Raw genomic sequence first — 25,033 nt, 5'->3', positions numbered from 1 at the left:
CAGGAACAATTTCTGAGCCTGGAGCCAGGAATAATCCCTGAGCACTGCCGGGTGTGACCCAAAAACCACCAAAAAAAAAAAAAAAAAAAAAAAAGAACATACTATGTCTTGACTAGCATTACTATACAATAAGAGACACAGGAATAATTTTACTTATTCATTAGAAAATTTGAAAGACTCTAATCTATCACAGGCTTCAACGGTTTTTTTTTTATTTTTGAGACCAATGCAAACATTTTCAAAATATAAAGTACACAACTGTACAGTCTGCAATTTTATGGCCTATATAATAGAGTAACATAAAAGGTTTTAAATGCGTAGCTCTTTTTGGATACTCCAAAGTGTGTCTGCACTCTTCTTTAAAAGGCTCTCCTCCTCAGAATTCAGCTTCACTTTCACAATATCTGAGATACCACCTTGCCCCAAGATACATGGGATACTGAGAAAGATCTCTTCATTTATTCCATATAGACCCTGAAAGATAAAAAAAAAATTAGATGACTGTTTAGCAACCTGATAATATAACCTTTACACAAAAGTTTCAGAGTAAGAGTTTACAGGAGAGACACAGTGAGCAGTAAGAATCACTAAGAGGGGCCGGGCGGTGGCGCTGGAGGTAAGGTGCCTGCCTTGCCTGCGCTAGCCTCGGACGGACCGCGGTTCGATCCCCCGGCGTCCCATATGGTCCCCCAAGCCAGGAGCGACTTCTGAGCGCATAGCCAGGAGTAACCCCTGAGCGTCACCGGGTGTGGCCCAAACACCAAAAAAAAAAAAAGAATCACTAAGAGGGAGGGCCAAAGCTATAGCACAGTGAGGAGAGCATTTGCATGGCCTTGCATGCCACTGACCAGCATCCCCATATGATCATCTGAGTCTTCCATGATAAATTCCTGAGTGCAGAGCCATGTCTGACCCAAAAACCAAAACCAAAAAAAAAAAAAAAAGAATCACTAAGAAGGCAGTGGAGTGATCATCAATACCAAGAGCATCCTAATAGCATGATCGCATAGAATTTATATTCACTGACATGAAGAACAGAATGGACCTTCAGAGCAAACAAAAATGACTCACCCCTTATGTCCACAGGAAGGAATATCATGTCATCCTCTGTAATGCTGTTTTTATTTGAGGAACCTCTAAAGTCAAGCAACTAGGCTATAACTGGGCTTTAGTTCAAGAGAACAGTGAGATTGAAGCGGAAGTGGCTGGGGAGATTCTGCCTCCTACAAACTGACCTGTATAGCAGGAAGCCATTGATCAAGGGCACTGGAGGAAACATTTGAAATAGTGATGCCCTTTAGGAGCCTACAATGGGTCATCATGAGGGCCTGTATTTTTCCCATGACATCAGCAGATAGTGGGATGTACTGATATTAACCTGATACACACACATAGTCTCTCTCTCTCTCCTCTCTCCTCTCTCCTCTCCTCCCTCCTCCCCCTCCCTCCCCCCTCCCTCCTCCCTCCCTTCCCTCCCCCTCTCTCCTCCCCCTCCTCCTTCCCCCCTCCCTCCCCCTTCCTCCCTCCTTCCCTCTCCCTCCCTTACTCTCCTTCTCCTTCTCCCTCTCCCTCTCCCTCTCCCTCTCCCTCTCCCTTTCCCTCTCCCTCTCCCTTTCCCTCTCCCTCTCCCTCTCCCTCTCCCTCTCCCTCTCCCTCTCCCTCTCTCTCTCTCTCCCTCCCTCTCTCTCTCTCTCTCTCTCTCTATCTATCTGATTTTTACCTAAGTCCTCCCATGACAGACAGGGCCAAATTGTCACACCATGCAGCATAAGGCACCTCCATTAAAGGGCAATTCAGCAGGCCCACCAGATGTATCCCCAAGTTTTCCTGGAGCGGAGAGCTGATAATTCCTCAAGAAAAATTTGTCCAGCAGGCCTGTTGCAGTTTGCCCCTATGTGGTTTACTGGCAATATTTCTGAGACTCATGCCATGGTACTGACATTACATTTCTGTCATATTTGGCTATATCTCCCTTGTAAAATCACAGGTCGAAATATGGCCTCAGTCAAACTCTTTTGCTCAGAGAAATTCCAGCATCAAAAAAAAAAAAAAAAAAAAAAGATTACAAAGACTAGTTTCCCCTCTGGCCAGCAAATTTACACCCTGCAGGGGTCCTCAAACATTTTAAACAGGGGGCCAGTTCACTGTCTCTCAGATCATTGGAGGGTCTGACTATAGTAAAAACAAAACTTATGAGTGAATTCTTATGCACACTGCATATATCTTATTTTGCAATGAAGAAACAAAACAGATATAAATACAATATGTGGCCCGAGGGCCATAGTTTGAGGACCACCGCCTTAAAGCCAAGTCAGCCAGGTAGCTTGCAAAACCTGCTATTCTGTTCTCAGCTTCTCCCTTCACTGCTAACTTACAGAGACTGACATCCGGGCCCAGCCCCCAAATTGCAGTCAAATAAGTTTTTCATCTTTTTGTTGTTGTTGTTGTTGTTGTTGCTTTGTTTTGGGTCACACCCAACAGTGCTCAGGAGTTACTCCTGGCTCTATGCTCAAAAATCACTCCTGGTAGGCTGGGGGACCATATGGGATGCTGGGATTCGAACTACCATCCTTCTGTATGCAAGGCAAATGCCCTACCTCTATACTATCTCTCCAGCCCTACCTCTACACTATCTGTCTCATCTTTTGTTATAACATCCTCCTTTCTAACCCAGCTAACCGGTCACTTTTTCATGTATATACCAACAGGGCCTACTATTAATGGCTATGTTTTTTTGAACCCCTGCTTTTGTCAACGTGGAAATTTCTTTCATAACTACTGTGGATTTGCCCTACATATACACCCAACATGGAAGATTAAATTTTTCTCACATCTGCCAGAAGACGAGGTCCACCATACAATTCATATTGTATGGTCATTATTTTCTTCAATAATATTTCCGGCAGCTGTTCTGTGTTCACCCACTGTCCTTTGTTAGTGTATGCCCCCACTAGAGTTGCTGGGACACAAGCCCGCCTACAGCACCAAATAATATGTATGACCATAGTCTCTGTCCTATCTTGAGCCCATGGAACCTCTCATTAGCAATTTGATATTCTTTCAACCCTATAGCTTCCAGAGTCTACTGAAACTGGGTACATGATGCTTCCATGTCCACAAACCAACATATGTACCACCTTCCCTGCAGGGGGTGAGAAATAAAACAACTCTCCAGAACCTTGATAGCTTCCTCTCACCACTTGTGGCTCTTTCTTATCACACACTGTGGTGCTGAATCTACAGTTAGTATAAACAATGTTAATATTATACACAGTTATAGACTATTAGTATATATACTGTAACAGTGTTGAGGGAAGGGAAAGGCCCGTTGATTATGGAGGAACAAAGCTTACCACAGTAGAATAGAGTCCAAAAGTACTACTCAACCCGTCTCCTCTCCCTCCTGGAGTTCTGCTCAGCAGCTCAGCAGAGATGTGCTATTCCTGATCTGTTCTGCTTGCCCGCAAAGGTATTTGAGGTGACACCTCCTTCATAGTCCTTCTCCCTAATTTATTTATTTTTTGTTTTTGGGTCACACCCGGAGGCGCTCAGGGGTTACTCCTGGCTCTATGCTCAGGAATTGCTTCTGGCAGGCTCAGGGGACCATATGGGATGCCAGAATTCAAACCACCATCCTTCTGCCTGCAAGGCAAATGCCCTACCTCCACGCTATCTCTCCTGCCCCCCTTCTCCCTAATTTTGGTTGACATTTTGTTTTGTTTTGTTTTTTGTTTTTCAGGCCACACCCGTTTGATGCTCAGGGGTTACTTCTGGCTAAGCGCTCAGAAATTGCCTCTGGCTTGGGGGGACCATATGGGACTCCAGGGGTTCGAACCTCGATCCTTTCTCGGCTAGCGCTTGCAAGGCAGACACCTTACCGCTAGCGCCACCTCACCAGCCCCTGATTGACATTTTGTACCATACAGTTTCATGAGCTAGGAAATCAGTTGAACAGCTCCCATGTGGGCCTCCTGTGAGCCGGAGCCTGGTCATGAGAGGCCACAGATCCTCTCGACAGCTGCTCACATTCCCATTTCTAAATAGGCTCAAGATCCAGTTCCACTGGCCTCCCCCTCTCTTCCCAGTCCTTGACCATTCTGATATCACTTCTCTGGAACCTTTAAGGTTTTAATTTGAGCAACAGCAGAGACCAGGGCTTTCTGGAGAGAAAGGCCCTCTTCTTCCCTATCAGTCTTTTGGGGGATCTGGTTCCCCTCACTTTTAGAAGCCCACTAAAAGTCTTCTTATACTGGAATTGGAGAATGTATATTTACCTTATCAAAGCATTTAAAGGATTCTATGTAAACTGGGCAAAAGGGTCTAGTCTGAGTGAGGTGTGATTGCTGTCCTCACTGCCTCAGCCTGCTCACTCTACCTTTAAATTTTACAAGTCACTGAGAATATGAGTCCTGGTTGCACTAAAGTTTGTCCTAGCATGCTTTGCACTGTCCATGTGGCAAAGGGAATGGCTATAGATATAGAGGATTCCCTTTTTGGCCAAAAATACAGTTAATGGGGCCGGGAAGGTGGCGCTAGAGGTAAGGTGTCTGCCTTGCAAGTGCTAGCGTAGGACGGACCGCGGTTCGATCCCCCAGTGTCCCATATGGTCCCCCAAGCCAGGGGCGATTTCTGAGTGCATAGCCAGGAGTAACCCCTGAGCGTCAAACGGGTGTGGCCCAAAAACCAAAAAAAAAAAAATACAGTTAATATATTAAAACTGACATGAACTGTTTGCACCTTTGCTGAAAATGTGAAGGAACAAAAATGAAGTAACTAGAGGCTGAAGCAATAGTTCAGTGGAGAGGTCTTACATGTGGCTGATCCAGATTTTATCCCTAGTTCCCCAAGCCCAGGAATGATCCCTGAGTTCAGAGCCAGGAATAAGTTCTGAGCATGGGTGATAGTAGGGAAAAAAGTAAAGCCCAGAGAGATTGTAGAGCAAGTAGGCCACTTGCCTTGCATATAGCCGACCTGGGTTCAATACCAAGCATATCATATGGTCCCCCAAGTATCATCAGGAGTGATTCCTGTGTGCTGACTAAGGAGTAACCCCCGAGCACAGCCATTACCCAAAAAAAAAAAAAAAAAAAACAAATTTAAAGGGGAAAATATTAGTAGGCCTATAAAAGTACAAATGTTTTATCATAAGAGAATATTGGTTTATATTTGAAAATACTATAAAATATGAAATATAGATACTGTTTAAGTGTCTGTATTATTTAGTAAAAGACTGCAACAAATATTTCTATAGATGGAAGAGGGACAAAACAGTTCAGGAAGTAAGGCACTTGCTTTGCATGTGGTTCAACCAAGTTTGATCCCCATCATCCCATATTGTCCCCCACACCTGCCAAGAGTGACCCGTGAATGTGGAGCCAGAAGTCATCCTTGGCTCTTCAGTTCTGTTACCTTCACAGTGGATAGCGCTTTTCCCATTGCTTGCGTCTCTCTCCCTACTTAGAGCTGGCCCTTTTCCTTCCTTCGAGAGTCTTGTGCTCTTTACTTTAGCTACCTCATGTATCCAATGGTCATGTGTTTCCCTGTTTTCCAAATTCATTTCTCCAAATTTATTACCACTCATCATTCTGCTTTGGTCCAAGATTTCATTTTTGTAGTGTCTATCCTAAACACACTGCCAATGTTCTCCCCCAGGGTAGCTCAGTTCACTTCTAATTGTACTCAGCACTCTATTAGTTTCTTCATAGCACTGAGCACACTGTCATAATATATTTAACTTTGGTAATTACTTTATTAATAGCATGTTTTTCATTAAACTATGGCATCATGGTCTCTGTCTTTTTGAGCCACTATTAATTACATCCTCAACATCACGCACAATACTGAGCACATGGTAGGGACTGAACAAATATTAAAGAATCAATGAATGAAGGGTTAGCTCAAGCCTACCTTAATTGTAGTGGAAACAGGATGTACTCTTCTAAGATTTCTTAAAATTGTTCCTGATATATCTGCCACTGAGAGTCCAATTGCCCAAGAGGTGTATCCCTTCAGTTTGATTATCTCATAACCACTACAGTGGTAAAAATAAGGAAATCAAATTCATGAGAAGTTGGATGACTGTAAACAACCTTTTTATTATTATTATTATTATTATTTGGTTTTTGGGCCACACCCGTTTGACGCTCAGGGGTTACTCCTGGCTATGCGCTCAGAAATCGCCCTTGGCTTGGGGGGACCATATGGGACGCTGGGGGATGGAACCGTGGTCCGTCCTATGCTAGCGCTTGCAAGGCAGACACCTTACCTCTAGCGCCACCTTCCCGGCCCCCCTTTTTATTTTTTTTAAACTTTATTTAGTTTTGGGCCACACTCAGCGGTGCTCAGGGCTAATCCTGACTCTGCACTCAGACACACACACACACACACACACACACACACACACACACACACACACACCGTCCCTGGCAGGCTGGAAGTCCATATAGGATACTAGGAATTGAACCGGGCCCCTCCCAGTTTGGTCGCATGCAAGGCAAACACCCTACTGCTGTGCTATCACTCCAGCCCCTAAACAACCTTTTCAACATTTTTTTTTTTTTTTTGGTTTTTGGATCACACCCGGCAGTACTCAGGGGTTACTCCTTGTTCTATGCTCAGAACTTGCTCCTGGCAGGCTCAGGGGACCATATGGGATGCCGGAATTTGAACCACTGTCCTTCTGCATGTAAGGCAAATGCACTACCTCCATGCTATCTCTCTGGCCCCCTAAACAACCTTTTTAAAGCTTTCACTCAACCTTTATATCAATGCTACTCTATTTAAAATTCTTCAAGGGGGTCAGAGCAATAGTACAGCAGGTACAGCATTAGCCTTGCACCTGGTTAAGCAGGGTTTGATCCCTGGCACACCATATAGTCCCCCAAGTCCCACCAGGAGTGATCCCCGAGCACAGAGCCAGTATTAAGCTATGTGTACCACCAGCTATAGCCCCGAGACAACAAGAGAAAAAAAAATATTTTTTTTGGCTTTTGGGTCACACCCGGCAGTGCTCAGGGGTTATTTCTGGCTCCAGACTCAGAAATTGCTCCTGGCAGGCACAGGGGACCATATGGGGCGCCGGGATTCGAACTGATGACCTCCTGCATGAAGGCAAATGCCTTACTTCCATGCTATCTCTCCGGCCCCAAGAAATTTTTTTGACAACAAATTTTTTTTTTGATTTTTCAGGCCACATCCATTTGATGCTCAGGGGTTATTCCTGGCTACACGCTCAGAAATTGCCCCTGGCTTGGGGGGATTATATGGGACGCGGGGGATCAAACTGTGGTCCTTTTCTTGGCTAGCGCTTACAAGGCAGACACCTTACCTCTAGCGCCACCTCGCCAGCCCCGACAACAAAAAAAATTTTTTTGGGCCACACCCGGCGTTGCTCAGGGGTTACTCCTGGCTGTCTGCTCAGAAATAGCTCCTGGCAGGCACAGGGGACCATATGGGACACCGGGATTCGAACCAGCCACCTTTGGTCCTGGATTGGCTGCTTGCAAGGCAAACACCCCGCTGTGCTATCTCTCTGGGCCCGACAACAAAATTTCTTAGGGATCTCTTTTCTTTTCTTTTTGACTAATTCCATTAGCAATTTAGTTGTGTCAGGTAACATAATAACAAAATAATTTGTGTCTGCTAAATTTGGGGCAAGCTTGGGGGGTAGGTGGGAAGTTGGGCATGATGGTGAAGGAAGATCACTCTGATGGTGAGACTGAGTGCCCTAAACAACTATATTATGAAAAATTTTTTAAACTATGGTGTTTAAATAAAGTTTAACATTTATTTTTTAACGTTTTAAAAAATTAACTTAAAAATTTATATTTTAAAAATAACTAAATAAACACACTAATGGAGCCAGAGTGATAGTACAGTATGTAAGGCATTTGTCTTGAAAGCAATAGCCCAACTTTGATTCCTGGTGTCCCATATGGTCCTTACAGAAAAACCAGTGTGATTTGGGTTTGGATCACACCCAGCGACGCTCAGAGTCACTCCAGGCTCTGCACTCAGAAGTCACTCCTGGCAGGCACAGGGGATCATATGGGATGCCGGTATTCAAACCACCGTCCATCCTGGATCGGCTGCTTGCAAGGCAAATGCCCTACCACTGCACTATCACTCTGGCCAAGTTTGATGAATTCTTTTTTTTTTTTTTTTTTTGGTTTTTGGGCCACACCCTGTGACGCTCAGGGGTTACTCCTGGCTATGCGCTCAGAAGTTGCTCCTGGCTTGGGGGACCATATGGGATGCCGGGGGATCGAACCGCGGTCCGTCCTAGGCTAGCTGGGACGCCGGGGGATCGAACCGCGGTCCGTCCTAGGCTAGCAGGCAAGGCAGGCACCTTACCTCCAGCGCCACCGCCCGGCCCCGTTTGATGAATTCTTAATAGATTCTGGGTATTAAACATTTCAGAGGCTGGACTAATATTATAGCACGTAGGGCACTGTGGCCGACCAATGTATCAACTTCAGTTATTCTTCACAGTAGTTCTCTAAGCAGGTTCTATTACTAGCTCCAATCTAAACACAGGGAACTGAGTTTTTAATATTTTAAATTCCATCTCAATATTAAACCACTAATAAATGGTAAAGATAGGTTTTTTTAAAACCTGGTCAATTGGGGCCAGAGAGATAGCATGGAGGCAGGGCATTTGTCTTGCATGCAGAAAGACAGGGGTTCAAATCCCTGCTGGTCCCCCGAGCCCTGAGCGCTGCTGGTTGTGATCCCCCCCCAAAAAAAACAATCTGGTCAATTGACTCCAAAATATACATATAAGTTCTTCTGAAATGATATACTTTTTAAAATAATTAAGGATCCAGAGAAATAATATGGAATGCAGGTGTTTGCCTTATATGCAGCCAAACTGAGTCAACCCCCCAAAACAAAAACAAACAAACAAAAAAACTGGTCAATTGACTCCAAAATATACATATAAGTTCTTCTGAAATGATATACTTTTTAAAATAATTAAGGATCCAGAGAAATAATATGAAATGCAGGTGTTTGCCTTATATTCAGCCAGACTGAGTCAACCCTGGACACCCCATATGGTCCCCAAGCACCACTAGGAATGACTCCTGAGTGTAGAACAAGAGGTAAGCCCTAAGCACAGTTAGATGTGCCCCCACAGAAAAACAAACAAACAAAAAAATGGAAAAAATGTCCTAAAAGAGGGGCCGGGCGGTGGCGCAAGAGGTAAGGTGCCTGCCCTGCCTGCGCTAGCCTTGGATGGACTGCGGTTCGATCCCCCGGCGTCCCATATGGTCCCCCAAGCCAGGAGCAACTTCTAAGCGCATAGCCAGGAGTAACCCCTGAGCATTACCGGGTGTGGCCCAAAAAACTAAAAAAAAAAAATGTCCTAAAAGAAAGACATACATGGGGCCAGAGAGATAGCGTGGAGGTAAGGCGTTTGCCTTTTATGCAGAAGGACGGTGGTTCGAATCCTGGCATCCCATATGGTCCCCCGTGCCTGCCAGGGGCTATTTCTGAGCATAGAGGCAGGAGTAACCCCTGAGCAGTGCCGGGTGTGACCCCCCCCCCAAAAAAAAGACATACAGAGGCTGGAATAACAGCACTGTGGGTAGGGAGTTTGCTTTGCATGCAGCCAACCTGGGTTGGATACCCAGCAGCCCATATGGTCCTCCAAGCCTGCCAGGAGTAATTTATTTTTGGTTTAGTTTGGACAGCAATAATAATCTGAGTATAGAGCCAAGAGTAACACATCTGGACATCGCTGGGTATGCCCTACAAAAGAAAAAAAAAGTAAGATATAAAGGGATTGGAGTAATAGTCTGGTAGGGAGGGCATTTGCCTTGCATGCTGCTGCCCAGGATTTGATCCCCAGCATCCCATATTTTTCCCCACCAACCACCAGGAGTAATTAATTTCTAAGTTCAGAGCCAGAGTAACCTCTGAGTATTGCTGACATAGCCCCAAAACAAACAAAAAGAAAGATATAATGTGTATCTAAAGTGCAGATTTTCATTATGAGTTATCTTGCTTACAAAAAGGAAGGTTGAAAGTTCTCTCTCTCTCACAAAATGAGTCAATTACATACATATCTTGTCATGGAAAATTGTTTTGTTTTGGAGCCACACCTGGTTGAACTCAGGAATCACTCTAGCTTTGCTTAGAGGTCCATGCCAAATTGTGCCAAAGTCAGCTACATATAAGGCAAGTTCCTTAACTCCTGTACTACCTCTCTGGCCCTGAAATTTGTTTGTTTGATTGGTTTGTGTGTGTGTTTGGGCTATACTTGGTGATGCTTGGGGATTAGTGACTAGCTCAGCACTCAGGAATCACTACCGATGATGCTTGGGGAATCACATAGGATGCTAGAGATAAAACCCAGGTTAGCTACGTGCAAGGCAAGCACCATACTCTGCTGTACTATCTCTCCACTCATATATATATATATATATATAGTATGTATATAATGGTTTTGAACCACCCAGTGGCACTCAGAGGTTACTCCTGGCTCTGTACTCAGAAATTGCTCCTGGCAGACTCAGGGGGCCATATGGGATGCTGGAGATCAAACCCAGGTTCATCCCAGGTCGGCTATGTGAAAGGCAAATGCCTACCACTGTGCCATCACTCTGGGGCTCTATATATTTTTTAATGTATATATGACAAAAAATTTTCATGAGTGGGCCAGAGAGATAGTACAGTGGGTAGGGAGCTTGCCTTACATGCATCTGACCAGGGTTTTGTCCCCTGGGCCCCACCAGAATTGATCCCTAAGCACAGAGCCAAGAGTAAGCAGGTGTGGCCCCAAAGAGTAAGAAACAAAATATTGAATGAAGACCAGGAGACCCTGGCCCTTATTTTAGTGGCAGAATAGATACCGAATGGATGTGAGGCCCAGAGTTTGATAACCAGTACTGCCTAGTCCACAGGTGTAATTCTAGTGACCTCCTCAGTACTACTTGTCTGAGCAGTATTGCTGGCTCCAGAATCACAAGGTCAGGCTCAGCCCCTGGTACTGGGCATTCACTAGAATGGCCCTGAGCCCTTGAGCTCTACTGAGAGTGTCGCCAATTTTTTTTGTGAAGGAAGCAGACCCGGCAGTGCTCAGTGATTACTCCTAGCTCTGCATTTAGGAATGACTCCTGGCAGGCTTGGGAAACATATGGTATGTCAAAGATCAAACCCAGATCTGCTATATGCAAGGCAAGCTCCTTACCTGTTTTTATCTCTCTAGCCCCAGTGCCCAATTAAAAAAAATTGAGTGAGGGGCCGGGCGGTGGCGCTGGAGGTAAGGTGCCTGCCTTGCCTGCGCTAGCCTAGGACGGACCGCGGTTCGATCCCCCGGTGTCCCATATGGTCCCCCAAGAAGCCAGGAGCAACTTCTGAGCGCATAGCCAGAAGTAACCCCTGAGCATCACAGGGTGTGGCCCCAAAAAAAAAAAAGATAAAAAAAAAAATTGAGTGAGTACTTTTACCTTTGAATAACTTGTGTATGAATCTTTTTCCATTGCTCCTTGTCTGAATCAGTTCCTAGTTGAGGATTTATAGACTTCAGAGTAACACCAGCAATATTCACGCCACTCCATAAGGGCACTAGAAGAGATATATCTCACAATAAGAAACTATACTCCTGAAACCTATAGTTATTTAAGTCAATAATATTTCAATTAAAAATATATACATATGTCATGGGGCTGTAATGCTAATACAGCACACCAGTTTACTTGTCTTGCACACGGCCTAGCCAGATTTGATCCCAGGCACCCTCTGTGGTCCCCTGCACCCCACCAGAATCAGAGCTCAGAATCAGAATTAACATGTGAGCACCACCAAATATCGCAAATATATATACATATATATTACATGTGTTTGTATATATTATGTACATTAGAGTGACAGAGAGATAATATAGCAGCTAGGGATCTTGCCTTGCATGAGGCTGATCCAATTCGATAACTGGCTTGACATATGATCCAGGAGTAAACTCTGAGTACTACTGGGAGTTACCCAAACATCTCCCCAAATATATCATAAATAATTCTTTTTTGTATACATCAATTGTTTAAGTGAATTTTTGCATAAAATTGGCTACTATTTTACACCATATATAAAAAATATTTAAATGGGAAACAGATAAAAATACAGGGAATAAAATCAGAAAATGTTGAAAATATGGGGCAGGAGAAATAGCCTAGTGGTAGGGCATTTGCCTTGCATGCAGAAGGATGGTGGCTTGAATCCCGGCATCCCATATGGTTCCCCGAGCCTGCCAGGAGTGATTTCTGAGAGTAGAGCCAGGAGGAACCCCTGAGCACTGCCGGTGTGACTCAAAAACCAAAAAAAGAAAATGTTGAAAATATGTAGTAGAATTTATCTTTGTGTGAATGGCACTGGGATTTTAAAAAAAAGGACTTTAAAGAAAAATCAACATCAATAGAGATATGAAGTGTGTTTACACAATGATAAAAGGTTTATACTTACCACTAGAATCACCATGTTCTCCAATAACCCAGCCATGGCAGCTTGTGGGATGGATGCCCAATTTCTCTCCAATTAGGTAACGGAAACGGGCAGAGTCTAGATTACAACCACTTCCAATTACACGAGCCACAGGAAACCCACTTAATTTCCAGACCACATATGTCAAAATATCCACTAGGAAAAATAATTTCTTGTTAGAAAATATCCATAGTCACTTCCCTTTACAATTTGTTGATTGATACGTAATCTTAAAAACAAATGAAGAACATTACAAAGTTCATACAAAGTAAATTAAAGAAGCAATTTAAGATCGAAAGTTAAATTATCCACCATTAGAACTTTTAAACAAAAAGAACTTCCATTGATATAATAAATATTCTGTCTGTACATCCAAGAATCAGCTCCTTCAATCTCTTTGTAATAACCTAGATTTCATCACTTAATCATCATAGTCTCATTTAAGTTATCAACATCCTATCGAGAACAAAATTACATGTATGCATAGGGCTGTGGGCAGGGGTGTGCACACTCAGGAAAAAGCATGAGATAGCTTTGAAGTTTATCTCTGCCTGTCACTAAGGCGCTGTGGTAGCAGGAAGTGAAGGCTAAGATACAGTTATAAACTTCCTGGCTGGTTTTGGAAGATATGTCACAACAGCACACAGGACTGTAGAGGCTGCAAGGTACTTTTTGGTTATAGGCATTTTTAAAAGTTCTGTCTAATCGCTAGCTGACCATTAAGAGAATGGAACAGACTTTTGTGGCCATTTGTTTGTTTGTTTAGGTTTTGGGGTCACACCTGGCTGTGCTCAGGGGTTACTGCCAGCTCTATGCTCAGAAATAGATCCTGGCAGACTCGGAAAATCATATGGGATGCCAGAGATTGAACCAGGTTGGTCCCCGGTCAGTCCCGTGTTGGCCGCATGCAGCTGTGCTATTGCTCCGACCCTTTTGTGCCTATTTATAACAAGTACTAGATACTATAGAATCCTTTCATAACAGAGAGTTTCCACTTAGGGTAATGAAAAAGGTTGGGCATTATATAGTCTTACATAGTTTATGATTTTGCATAAATAAGACATAATGTTCTTAATACCAATGAATTACACAGTTCAAAATGGCTGACATAGGGCCCGGAAAGATAGCACAGTGGTGTTTGCCTTGCAAGCAGCTGATCCAGGACCAAAGGTGGTTGGTTCGAATCCCAGTGTCCCATATGGTCCCCCGTGCCTGCCAGGAGCTATTTCTGAGCAGAGAGCCAGGAGTAACCCCTGAGCAGCACCGGGTGTGGCCCAAAAAACAAACACACACACAAAAAAAATGGCTGACATAAAACCACAGTGATAATACAGTGGATAGGGCATCTGTCTTGTGTGCAGCCATATTATTTTTTAATAAATAATATATTTATCTAAGCACCATGATTACAAACATGATTGTAGTTGGGTTTCAGTCATGTAAAGAACACCCCCCCTTCACCAGTCAACATTCCCACCATCAATGCCCCTCCTATTCCTCCCTCCACCTGTATTTTAACAGGCATTCTACCTCTCTCATTCATTCACATTGTCATGATAGTTGTTAGTGTGGTTATTTCTCTAATTGCACTGCTCTTTGTGCTGAGCTTCATAGCATGAGCCAACTCTTCTAGTCCTCATCTCTATTGTCTCTGGACATTATTACAATAATGTCTTTTATTGTTTTTAAAACCCATAGACGAGTGAGACTATTCTGTGTCTCTCTCCTTCTGGCTTATTGTCACTCAGCATAATAGTTTTCATGTCCATTCATGTATAGGAAATTGCATGACTTCGTCTCTCCTCATAGCTGCATAATCAATTGTGTATATGTACCACATTTTTTTTTAGCCATTTATCTGCTGAAGGGCATTTTGGTTGTTTCCAGATTCTGGCTATTATAGTGCTGCAATGAATATAGGTGTAAGGAAGGCATTTTTGTATTGTATTTTTGTGTTCCTAGGGTATATCCCTAGGAGTGGAATAGCTGAAATTCTTGGCATCCCAGATGGTCTCCCAGAACTGCCAGGAGTAATTCTTGAATGCAGATAGGAGTAAACTCTGAGCACCACCAAGTATGCCCACAAAAAATAAAAAAGTCTAACAGTAAGTTTTGTATTATGTGTTTTGGCACAATGGAAAGACAGACTAACTCAAGATTTATTTCTAAAGAAAAAAGATAACATTATATACTAATAAATACAGGGAGTAAAGATTTTAAACATTCAGGGGCCCAGCGGTAGGGCGTTTGTTTGCCTTGCATGTGGGTGACCTGGGACGAACCCAGATTCGTCTGATAGTTGTTTGTGACAGTCAAACCAGACTTGAATGAATTACTGAAAGGCCATCTATATAAACCAGAATATGTCAGTGGTCTAAACCCTCCCATCAAAAGGTACAGAGTGGGGCCAGAGTGACAGCACAGCAGTATGTGTTTGCCTTGCACAGTCTACACAGGACAGAAGTCGGATTCAATTCCCAGCATCCCAGATGGTCCCCTAAGCCTGCCAGGAGCTATTTTTGTTTGTTTGTTTGTTTGTTTGTTTTGGGGTCACACCCAGCAGTGCTCTTGGGTTACTCCTGGCTCTGTGCTCAGAAGTTGCTCCTGGAAGGCTCAGGGAACCATATGAGATGCCGGGAAGAGAACCAGAATCTGTTCAGTGTTGGCTGTGTGCAAGGCAAACACCCTACCACTATGCTATCTATGCTATCTTTCTGGCTGAAAGTGATTTCTGAGGGCAGAGCCAGGACTAACTCCTGAGCACTGCCAGGTATTGCCCAAAAACAAAAACAAACAAAATTCACAGAAAACATACTCCACAGCCAAAGATTATGCCTTTTCGCATGAGACATGGATCAAGGTTGGCAAGCATGTTCACTCTTAGCACTGGTGCAGGGAGTCCTGGAAACACTTCCTAAAAAGCAATGGGCATTTAGCCAGAGTCTAGGAGAGAAAAAAATTGAAGTAGAGCCCTAGTGCTTCACACCCCACTATAATCCCCTTATTCCACTAATTCCAGAGATTAGATATAGATCATCTGTCTACAAATTAGCTACATGCAGGGGAGATCCATTTCACAGACAAGGATGTTCATTTGAAACTCATCCAAGAGCAAGAATGAGCTCCACCATCACACTGTTACAGATTCTTTTTTTTTTTTTTTTTCTTTTTTTTTCCCCTTCCTTCCTGCCTGGCCCAGCCCTGCAATGCCTGGCTTGTGTGTTATAGATTCTTATGTTAGCTTTGGAGAACAAGGAACCCCAGTTGTTTTGAAAATATCTAAATAACAAATCAATACTATTCATAAAAATATCAGAAACAATAAAATACTCAGAAATACATTTAGGGGCCAGAGAGATAGCATGGAGAGATTGCATGCGGAAGGTCGGTGGTTCGAATCCCGGTGTCCCATATGGTCCCCTGAGCCTGCCAGGAGCGATTTCTGAGCATAGAGCCAGGAGTAACCCCTGAGCGCTGCCAGGTGTAACCCAAAAACCAAAAAAAGAAAAAAGAAAAAGAAATAAATTTAAATAAGGAGGTAAAAGATCTGTACATTGGGAACTATAGTAGCACTATGCAAGAAACTAAATAAAAATACAAATAAATAGAAATATATCCTATCTGCATAGATTAGAAAATTTAAAGAAAGTGTCCATGTTACCAATAAACTCTAAGAAATTTTTTGGACACACCCAGTGATGCTCAGGAGTTACTCCTGACTATGTACTCAGAAATTGCTCCTGGCTCGGGGGACCATATGGGATGCCGGTGATCGAAACTAGGTCTGTATTGGGTCAGCCCCATGCAAGGCATATGCCATACTGCTGTACTATCACTCCAGCCTTCTAAGAAATCTTGATTAAGATTTTAGTGAAAGATGCCAAAAATAGTACAGTACAGTAGGTAAAGCACTTTCTAGAAGTAAGCTGAGTACTGCCCAAATGTGACCCCAAAACAAACAAATTAGTGAACTTTTTTTTTTTTGGGGTCACACCCTGCAGCGCTCAGGGGTTACTCCTGGCTCTAAGCTCAGAAATCGCTCCTGGCAGGCTCGAGGGACTATATGGGATGCCGGGATTCGAACCAATGACCTTTTGCATGAAAGGCAAATGCCCTACCTCCATGCTATCTCTCTGGCCCCAAATTAGTGAACATTTTTACAGAAAATTCAATAAATCCTAAAACTCAAATTGAGCCTCAAATAATCTCAAATAACCCAAACAATCCTGATGAAGAACAAAGCTAGTGACTGAAGAGATAGTTCAGAAGTTGAAGCTTGCTTAGCCGGAAACTAACTCTTGGTTCCCAGCACCACCTCTGATGCCCCCAAAGAAACCAGGCATGATCCACTGAGTAAGCCCTGAGCACTGGGGAAAGAAGGGTAAGGGGGAGAGGGAAGGAGGAAGAAAAAGAAAAAACAATAAGGCGGGAGGCATCATACCTAGTGATTTAACACCATTTATAAAACTAATCAATCCCAAAAGAAAATAATGGCAATGAATACTTCCCAGATAGCATGGTTGACCCCTCAGTGGCATTCCCAGACAGTGGGGAGTGGGGGTTAGATTCCTCTTTCTGGATAATCTACAAGAGCCCAACACCATGGCCAAAGCCCTCTGATAGAAACTCCCCCAGATTCTCCATTGAAATCAAATAATATGAGCAGCTAAATCCTCTCAAGTGAGATTAGACAGCCAGGGCTGAAAACTCCGGGACTTTCCTTTCAGAAGGAAAGCTGAAGTTCCACCAACAGAAAGCCAGCAGACCCTGCCTACAGCCATCATCTTCCCAGCTCCTCCACCAAGCTCAATTTTCCAAGTCACCCAATCTTTTTCACATCAATAAATTCTGGGGCTGGAGCAATGGCACAAGCGGTAGGGCATTTACCTTGCACGTGGCTAACCTAGGACAGACCACGGTTCAATCCCCTGGTGTCCCATATGGTCCCCCAAGCCAGGAGCGATTTCTGAGCACATAGCCAGGAGAAACCCCTGAGTATCACTAGGTGTGGCCCCAAAAACAAAAACAAAAACAAAAAAACCTGAACCACGTGGTCACATGCAGCCAGGCAACATCTCAGTACTTTATAGTGTCAGTCCAGTAGTTTCATAAGAAATTTGATGGGAAAATTACATAGAAATCTGGGGCCGGAGAGATAGCATGAAGGGAAGGCGTTTGTCTTGCATGCAGAAGGATGGTGGTTCAAAACCCGGCATCCGATATGGTCCCCTGAGCCTGCCAGGAGCGATTTCTGAGCTTAGAGCCAGGAGAAATCCCTGAGCACTGTCAGGTGCGAACCAAAAACAAAAAACAAAGAAAAATAAAATAAAATAAATCTACCAAGCTCAGTGAACTCAAATAGTTATACAGAAAACTCATTTAGCACCAACTGAAGCCCAGTAAATCCTTAGACACTGACTTTTGTAATACCCTGGAGATATAATCATTTTAAATTAACTGTGTTAATCTAAGTTTTGATAATTCCATTTGCTTTTATGTTGTAACAATATGAAGTAAATTTATTTGTGCCTACATGGAGGCAGGGTATGATGGTGGATAGAAAATTGGGGATACTGAAGGAGGAAAAGTCACACTGGTACTAGGTCTGGTGTTTGAACATTTTTTTTGGTTTTGGGTCACACCCAGTGGTGGCACTCAGGGATTACTTTTGGCTCTGCACTTAGAAATCGCTCCTGGCAGGCATGGGGTACAATAGATAATAGATGCCGGGATTCGAAACACCCTACATCCTGGATCAGCTGCTTGCAAGGCAAATGCCTTACCACTGTGCTATCTCTCCAGTCCTGAAACATCTGTTATGAACAACTTAGTAAATCACAGTGTTATAATAAAAATTAGAAAAATATCTATAGGTGGCTAGAGTAATAGCAGCAGCAGGGTGTTTGCCTTGCACATAGCCGGCCTGGGACACTGTACTATCTCTCTGGCCCCATCATTGTTGTTGTTTTTTTTATTTATTATTTAGCTTTTAGTTTGGGGTCACACCCAGCATTGCTCAGGGATTACTCATGGTTCTGTGCTCAGTGATCACTTCTGATGAGTTCAGGGGACCAGGTGTAGTGCTGGGAATCAAGCCTGGGTCAGCTGTGTACAAGACAAGTGCCCTACATGTTGTATTATTACTCTAGTAATCTCAGCAAGTTTTTTTTGTTGTTGTTGTTCGTTTGTTTTTGGGCCACACCAGCGGTGCTCAGGGGTTACTCCTGGCTATCTGCTCAGAAATAGCTCCTGGCAGGCACAGGGGTCCATATGGGATGCCAGGATTAGAACCAAGCACCTTGGGTCCTGGGTTGGCTGCTTGCAAGGCAAACATCGCTGTGCTATCTCTCCAGCCCCAATCTCAGCAAGTTTTAAAAATGGGTTGATTTGAGAGGATGATCTTTTTTTTTTTAGGTTTTGGGGCCATACCGGGTGACGCTAAGGGGTTACTCCTGGCTATGCGCTCAGAAATCGCTCCTGGCTCGGGACACCATATAGAACACTGGGGATCGAACCTTGGTCCATCCTGGGCAGCCATGTGCAAGGCAAATGCCCTACCACTGTGCTATCACTTCGGCCCCTGGAAGGATCTTTTTACTGAGACTGAAGGGGAAAGAAAATACTCACCTGGATTTGAAACAACAATAATAATACACTGAGGACTATAATGAACTACAGCTGGAATGATTGATTTCATGATATTCACATTACGTTGGACCAGAGAAAGGCGAGTTTCTCCTTCCTGCTGCCTTACTCCTGCTGTAACAATAACTAATTTGGAGTTCTCCGATAAAGCATAATCTTAAAAAGAAACAAAAGACAGTATTTGAACTAACATTTCCATGACTATGCCTTAATTAAGTACAGAGGTTAGGAGTCATGCCCTGCTTTGCCTGGTTTAGTAGTCGAGGTTCCCAAGCACCAAGATTTCATTTTGAGAAGAAAATATACAACAGAACGACAAGTTATTTTTTGGAAGGAAGTGTCCTCTTAAACGGTATTAAGAGAATCTAGGGCTCACTCCCAGAGATTTTTGACCAACCATGCCAGATGACTGAATACTTAAGAACTCAGGAATGCAATTCTGCCCAGGCCCTGTGGGGCCAGGAACCACTAGGGCCATCCAGCAGGACTTGGGAGTCCCCAGTACTAAATCCAGTAGGTTGGGGGGCAAAGGAAGATTTCCATGTGTGAGGCCCTGAGTTCAATCCCCAGAATCCACATTAAATAGCTAGTTAAATATAGCATATATCCCAATGTGTGTACTTTCTCAATTTATAGTTTATGGTTTAGTGAAATTCATGAATTTATTTTAGTTCTAACAATAATTTTATAAAACAGAAATTGACCTTTTCCAGCGACAATCTTCCGAGTATTCAGGAAGAGACTGCCATGCTGAAGATCCAGCATTTCTCCCTTTAACTTTTCCTCTACGACATCAACAAGGGCGAGTTCATCTGCTAAGTCCTAAAATGCATCGAAGTTCTGATTAAAGGGGTTCTGGAAAATGGGCCCAAGTTTTTGAAAAATGAGAAAATCTTTTTCATAATGACTTTTTTTTTCTTTTTTGTTTTTGGATCACACCCGGTGGTGCTCATGGGTTACTCATGGCTATCTGCTCAGAAATAGCTCCTGGCAGGCACGGGGGACCATATGGGACGCCGGGATTCGAACCAACCACCTTAGGTCCTGAATCGGCTGTTTGCAAGGCAAATGCCGCTGTGCTATTTCTCCGGCCCCTCATAATGACTTTTACAATCAAATAAGCGTTGGAGTTTTTGAGGGGACGATCTTCCAAGTAGTGCTCAGTGGGCCTGGCGGCCATTCCTGGTGACTCAGCTAACCTGACCAATTGGCTGAAGGTCAATGCTGCTCAGGCCCCAGCAGCAGTTAGCAGGGGCCTCTGAGCCACACGGAGCTGTGTTTGGCAGGACTCAGGCTGAAACCGCAGATGCTTAGTGGGGAATATGGTATAATCAAACCTGTGCTATCTATTTCTTTGTCAAAGAAATATATATATATATATATATATATATATATATATATATATATATATACACACACATACACACACATATATACATCACCAACATCCCATATAGTCCCCCCAGCCTGCCAGTAACCAGGAATAACTCGAGCACCACTAGGTAAGGCCCAAATGTCCACACACACACACAAAAATAGAGGGGGAGAAACAGCCTGCTTTTGGGGCCAGAGTGATAGTACAGCAGGTAGGGCATTTGCCTTGCATGATATCAACCCTGGAACTACTGCTGGCAGTGCTCAAGAGACTATATTGGATGCTGAAGATCAAACCTGTTTTGGCTGTATGCATGCCAAGTACCTGCTGTACCAGCTGTCCACCCTTCATAATAATTATCTTTTTTTTTTTTTTTTGGTTTTTGGGTCACACCTGGCAGCACTCAACGGCTACTCCTGGCTCTACTCTCAGAAATTGCTCCCAGCAGCCTGGGGGAACATCTGGGATGCTGGGATTTGAACCACCATCCTTCTGCATGCAAGGCAAACACCTTACCGCTGTGCTATTTCTCAGGGCCCACATAATAATTATCTTAAATTCACAGCCATTAATATATTTATTCTGAGTCAATGTGCCATTTCTTAAAAATCCTTCTCTTTCATTCATTCATTCATTCATTCATTCATTCTGTCATAGTACTTATCCATTGGAATTGTGGGAATGCTAGTTTTCAATTCTGCTTTGTTTTTTAGAACCTCTAGTTCATGAGAAGTGGCCAGTAAGTCAGGGGCTTCCTTCAGGCACTACCCCACTGGGAGGGCCAATTTTGGTAATAAACCCTCACTATCCCATGTTCCTTGTGACCCAATTAAGCACAAAGTCTTTAAGCACAAAGTACCAGAAAACTCCTCCAGGTATTGCTGTAGGTAAACAAAGACAGTGACAGCTTGCTCCAAATACGGACTTTCAGGGTCGAAGTGATAGCACAGCGGTAGGGTGTTTGCCTTGCATGCAGAAGGACAGTAGTGGTTCAAATCCCAGCATCCCATATGGTCACCCAAGTCTGCCAGAAGTGATTTCTGAGTGCAGAGCCAGGAGTAACCCCTAAGCCCCATGAGGTGTGACCCCACAAACGAAGAAACAAAAAATACAGGCTTTCCCAGGATTCCAAACGTGAGTTCAAAAAGCTGGCCTGCATACTAAAACTCTGGGACTCAGTGTCTGTCACACCACACAGTTTTGGAAGACCATGTGGCTCTTCCTATAGTATAAGAAGGGGCTCAGTTAGCTCCTGAAGACATCAGTATTCTGAGAAATTCAGTTCTCATGCTTGCTTTATCTGTAATTTGCACCATCTTGATTCCTTACTTTGCTAAGGTGTGATTACAACACTAATCTTTCTCCCTGTTCCACTAACACCACTAAATTTTGGGAACCAATCTTCAAATATGCAGTTGCATGGCTGATGAGATACTACAATGGTTAAAGCATAAATACCTAACTCAATTGCTGGTACCACAAGATCTCACAGGCACTACCAGGTTTAGGGCTGGAAGTCCTGGAGCATCCCTAAATGTTATTTTGGAGGTCCTGATACAACAAAACAATCAGCACTACATCCTCAGTCCCCAGAAATCAATAGTTCTGTTGGTCAAGAATTTCCAGGAGAGTGGCCAGAGAGATAGCACAGCAGTAGGGCGTTTGCCTTGCATGCAGCTGATTCGAACAGATGATGGTTCGAATCCCGGCATCCCATATGGTCCCCTGTGCCTGCTAGGAGCAATTTCTGAGCACAAAGCCAGGAGTAACCCCTAAGCACCACCGGGTGTGATCCAAAATCCAAAATAAGAATAATAATTATTTCCAGGAGAGGGGCTGGAGCAATAGCAAAGCAGAAAGGGCATTTACCTTAAACTTTATGGACCCAAGTTCAAGCCTTAAGACCAAGACAATTTGGAGAAATTGTATATAACCTCACAAAAGTCTTTTATCCACTCTGGAGAAACTTGAGTTCTTTCTCTGAACATGTTATTGTTTGTTTGTGTTTGTTTTGGGGGGGTTGGATCACTACTGGCAGTGCTCAGGAGTTACTGCTAGATCTGGGCTCAGAACTTGCTCCTGGCATACCTGGGGAACCATATGGGATGCTGGGGATCAAACCTGGGTCAGTCCTGAGTCAGCTACATGCAAGGCAAACACCCTACAGATGGTGCTATCGCTCAGCCCTCTTTCTTAACATTTTTGTCTCTCTCTCTCTTCATTTAACTGAATGTCTTTTACAAAAAATAAAAAAAATTTTTAAAAGTCTAGCAATGATGGGGCTGAAGAGATCGCATGAAGGTAAGGTGTTTGCCTTACAGTGGTTCAAATACTGGCATACCATATGGTCACCTGAGCCTGCCAGGAGTGATTTCTGAACCTAGAGCCTAAGCGCTGCCTGGTGTGACCCAAAAACAAAACAAAACAAAAAAAAAAAAAACAAAAACAAAAACAAAAAAGTCTAGCAATGACACTTGACATACTCTCAAATGTTTGTTTGGTTTTATATTTTTACATTTATTTTATTTTATTTTGGGGTCACACCTAGCATTGCTCAGGGGTTACTCCTGGCTCTATGCTCAGAAATCGCTTCTGACAGGCTCGGGGGACCATATGCGATGCTAGGATTTGAACCACCATCCTTCTGCATGCAAGGCAAATGCCCCACCTTCACGCTATCACTATGGCCCTCCCAATTTTGGGGGGGTGAGAGGAGGTCACACCTGGTGCTTAGAAGTTACTTCTGGCTCTGTGCTCAAAAATCGCTCCTGACAGGCTCGGGGGACCACATGAAATGCCTGGATTCAAACCACTGTCCTTCTGCATGCAAGGCAAACGCCCTACCTCCATGCTATCTCTCTGGCCCCTCCCAAATGTTTTTTAAATTGTGGCCAAATCAAATTATGAGGACACATATTTGTTGTTAAGGGATTAGCCGAACTCAGTAACATTTATTGAACTTAAAAGTACTTACCTTTGGGCCCAGAGAGATAGCACAGCGGTGTTTGCCTTGCAAGCAGCCATCCAGGACCAAAGATGGTTGGTTCGAATCCCGGTGTCCCATATGGTCCCCTGTGCCTGCCAGGAGCTATTTCTGAGCAGACAGCCAGGAGTAACTCCTGAGCACCGCCGGGTGTGGCCCAAAAACCAAAAAAAAAAAAAAAAAAAAAAAAAAGTACTTACCTTTATTAAGACAGAGATAGCACAAGCCATGCCTACAGCACCCGATCCAACAATGGTGATCTTTCTCTGGGAGGTTGTCTCATCCGCAGACACATTCTCTATAAGTTTTTCCTTGACAGTTGCCATTCTGAGAGGGATTGATTTGATAATCAAACTCCCTATATCAATCTGATAGATCCACTAACAGTATTGAATCTTTTTATTTTATTTTATTTGTTTGGGTCTTGGATATAACTTGGCAGTGCTCAGGGGTCACTCCTGGCTCTGTGCTCAGAAATCGCTCCTGGCAGTCTCGGGGGACCATATGGGATGCTGGAATTGAACCCTTGTGCAAGGCAAACGCCCTACCTGCTGTGCTATCACTCTGGCCCCACAACATTGAATTTCTAAAGACATCACTCTGATAGCTACTAACATTGAAATTCTAAGGAACTATTTCAGATTCGGTTCAGTTCGGGTTGGTTTGGTTTTGGGGGGCCACACCCAAACATGTTTAGGGCCTACTCCAGGCTCTGTATTCAGGGATCACTCCTGGCTGGGCTCGGGGTACTACATGGAGTTTTGAGGATCGATCCCCACCAGGCCCATTTTATTTATGGCTCCAGGAACTGCCTCTTGAGTTTGCAAAGCATTGAGTGGAAGGGAAATGAGTCAAAAAACGACTTGTTAGTTTTTTGGGGGGTAGCATGGGGAGTACGGAGAGCATAAACAAAACCCAGGGAATCTAGTAGAGTTGAGACCAAAGTGTCAAGGGATCTTTTGTTTCTCTTTGTCCCCCGGGAGCCAGTATTTCAAACCGCAGTAGCAGACTCACAAATTCTTCGGTGGGCTCAAACCTTCAAGGCGTAAGGCCTTTATGGAGGGCTTAGGAGGAATCACAAAGTCAGTGCCGGTTGAGCAGCAAAGGGGGAAACCGTTACTCTCGCTCCAGGGCACGGCTCGCCTCTCTGACGTCAGCACGCAGGCTCCACCCCCCGGGCAGAGCAGGTGCAGTGACAGGACCCTCAAGTCCATTCAGCCTGGGAGGCCGAGCACAGTCACAACCTTGGAAGATCAGTGCGAAGCATTCTTTGTTTGTTTGTTTTTGTTTGTTTTTGTTTTTGTTTTTGGGCCACACCCGGCGGTGCTCAGGGGTTACTCCTGGCTGTCTGCTCAGAAATAGCTCCTGGCAGGCACGGGGGACCATATGGGACACCGGGATTCGAACCAACCACCTTTTTGTTTCTGGATTGGCGGCTTGCAAGGCAAACGCCGCTGTGCTATCTCTCCGGGCCCAGTGCGAAGCATTCTTAATGGACCATAAGAGTTATACCTATTCAACTATTTCCATGTTCCTGAACTTTGTTCCAGTTGGAC

The 25,033-nt window shown here is 43.9% G+C and overlaps 1 protein-coding gene across 1 annotated transcript; it reads right to left on the bottom strand.

Moving 5' to 3' along the window:
• Window positions 1–309: 309 nt before the first annotated feature.
• Window positions 310–23,803, bottom strand: LOC126018958 (L-lactate dehydrogenase C chain-like). Its single transcript, XM_049781075.1, has 7 exons — window positions 23,678–23,803; window positions 19,824–19,941; window positions 19,102–19,275; window positions 12,457–12,630; window positions 11,451–11,568; window positions 5,908–6,031; window positions 310–474 (listed from the first exon to the last, which is right to left on the bottom strand). The coding sequence occupies exons 1-7, from the start codon at window positions 23,801–23,803 to the stop codon at window positions 310–312; spliced, it is 999 nt and encodes a 332-aa protein (XP_049637032.1).
• Between the last annotated feature and the right edge of the window lie 1,230 nt (window positions 23,804–25,033).

This window comes from Suncus etruscus, chromosome 9 (assembly GCF_024139225.1).
Source record: "Suncus etruscus isolate mSunEtr1 chromosome 9, mSunEtr1.pri.cur, whole genome shotgun sequence".
NCBI classification, from domain to species: Eukaryota; Metazoa; Chordata; class Mammalia; order Eulipotyphla; family Soricidae; genus Suncus; species Suncus etruscus.
Note: the sequence above shows the minus strand (reverse complement) of the source record. Positions and strands in the feature narration are given on the sequence as shown.

Excerpts from the sequence above, each read along its gene's own strand:
- LOC126018958 (XM_049781075.1), bottom strand. The coding sequence starts at position 23,803 with ATGGCAACTGTCAAGGAAAAACTTATAGAGAATGTGTCTGCGGATGAG. Across the intron at positions 11,569-12,456 it reads AGAACATGGTGATTCTAGTG|TGCCCTTATGGAGTGGCGTG; the intron begins GTAAGTATAAAC and ends TATCTCTTCTAG. Across the intron at positions 475-5,907 it reads CTGTTTCCACTACAATTAAG|GGTCTATATGGAATAAATGA; the intron begins GTAGGCTTGAGC and ends TTTATCTTTCAG.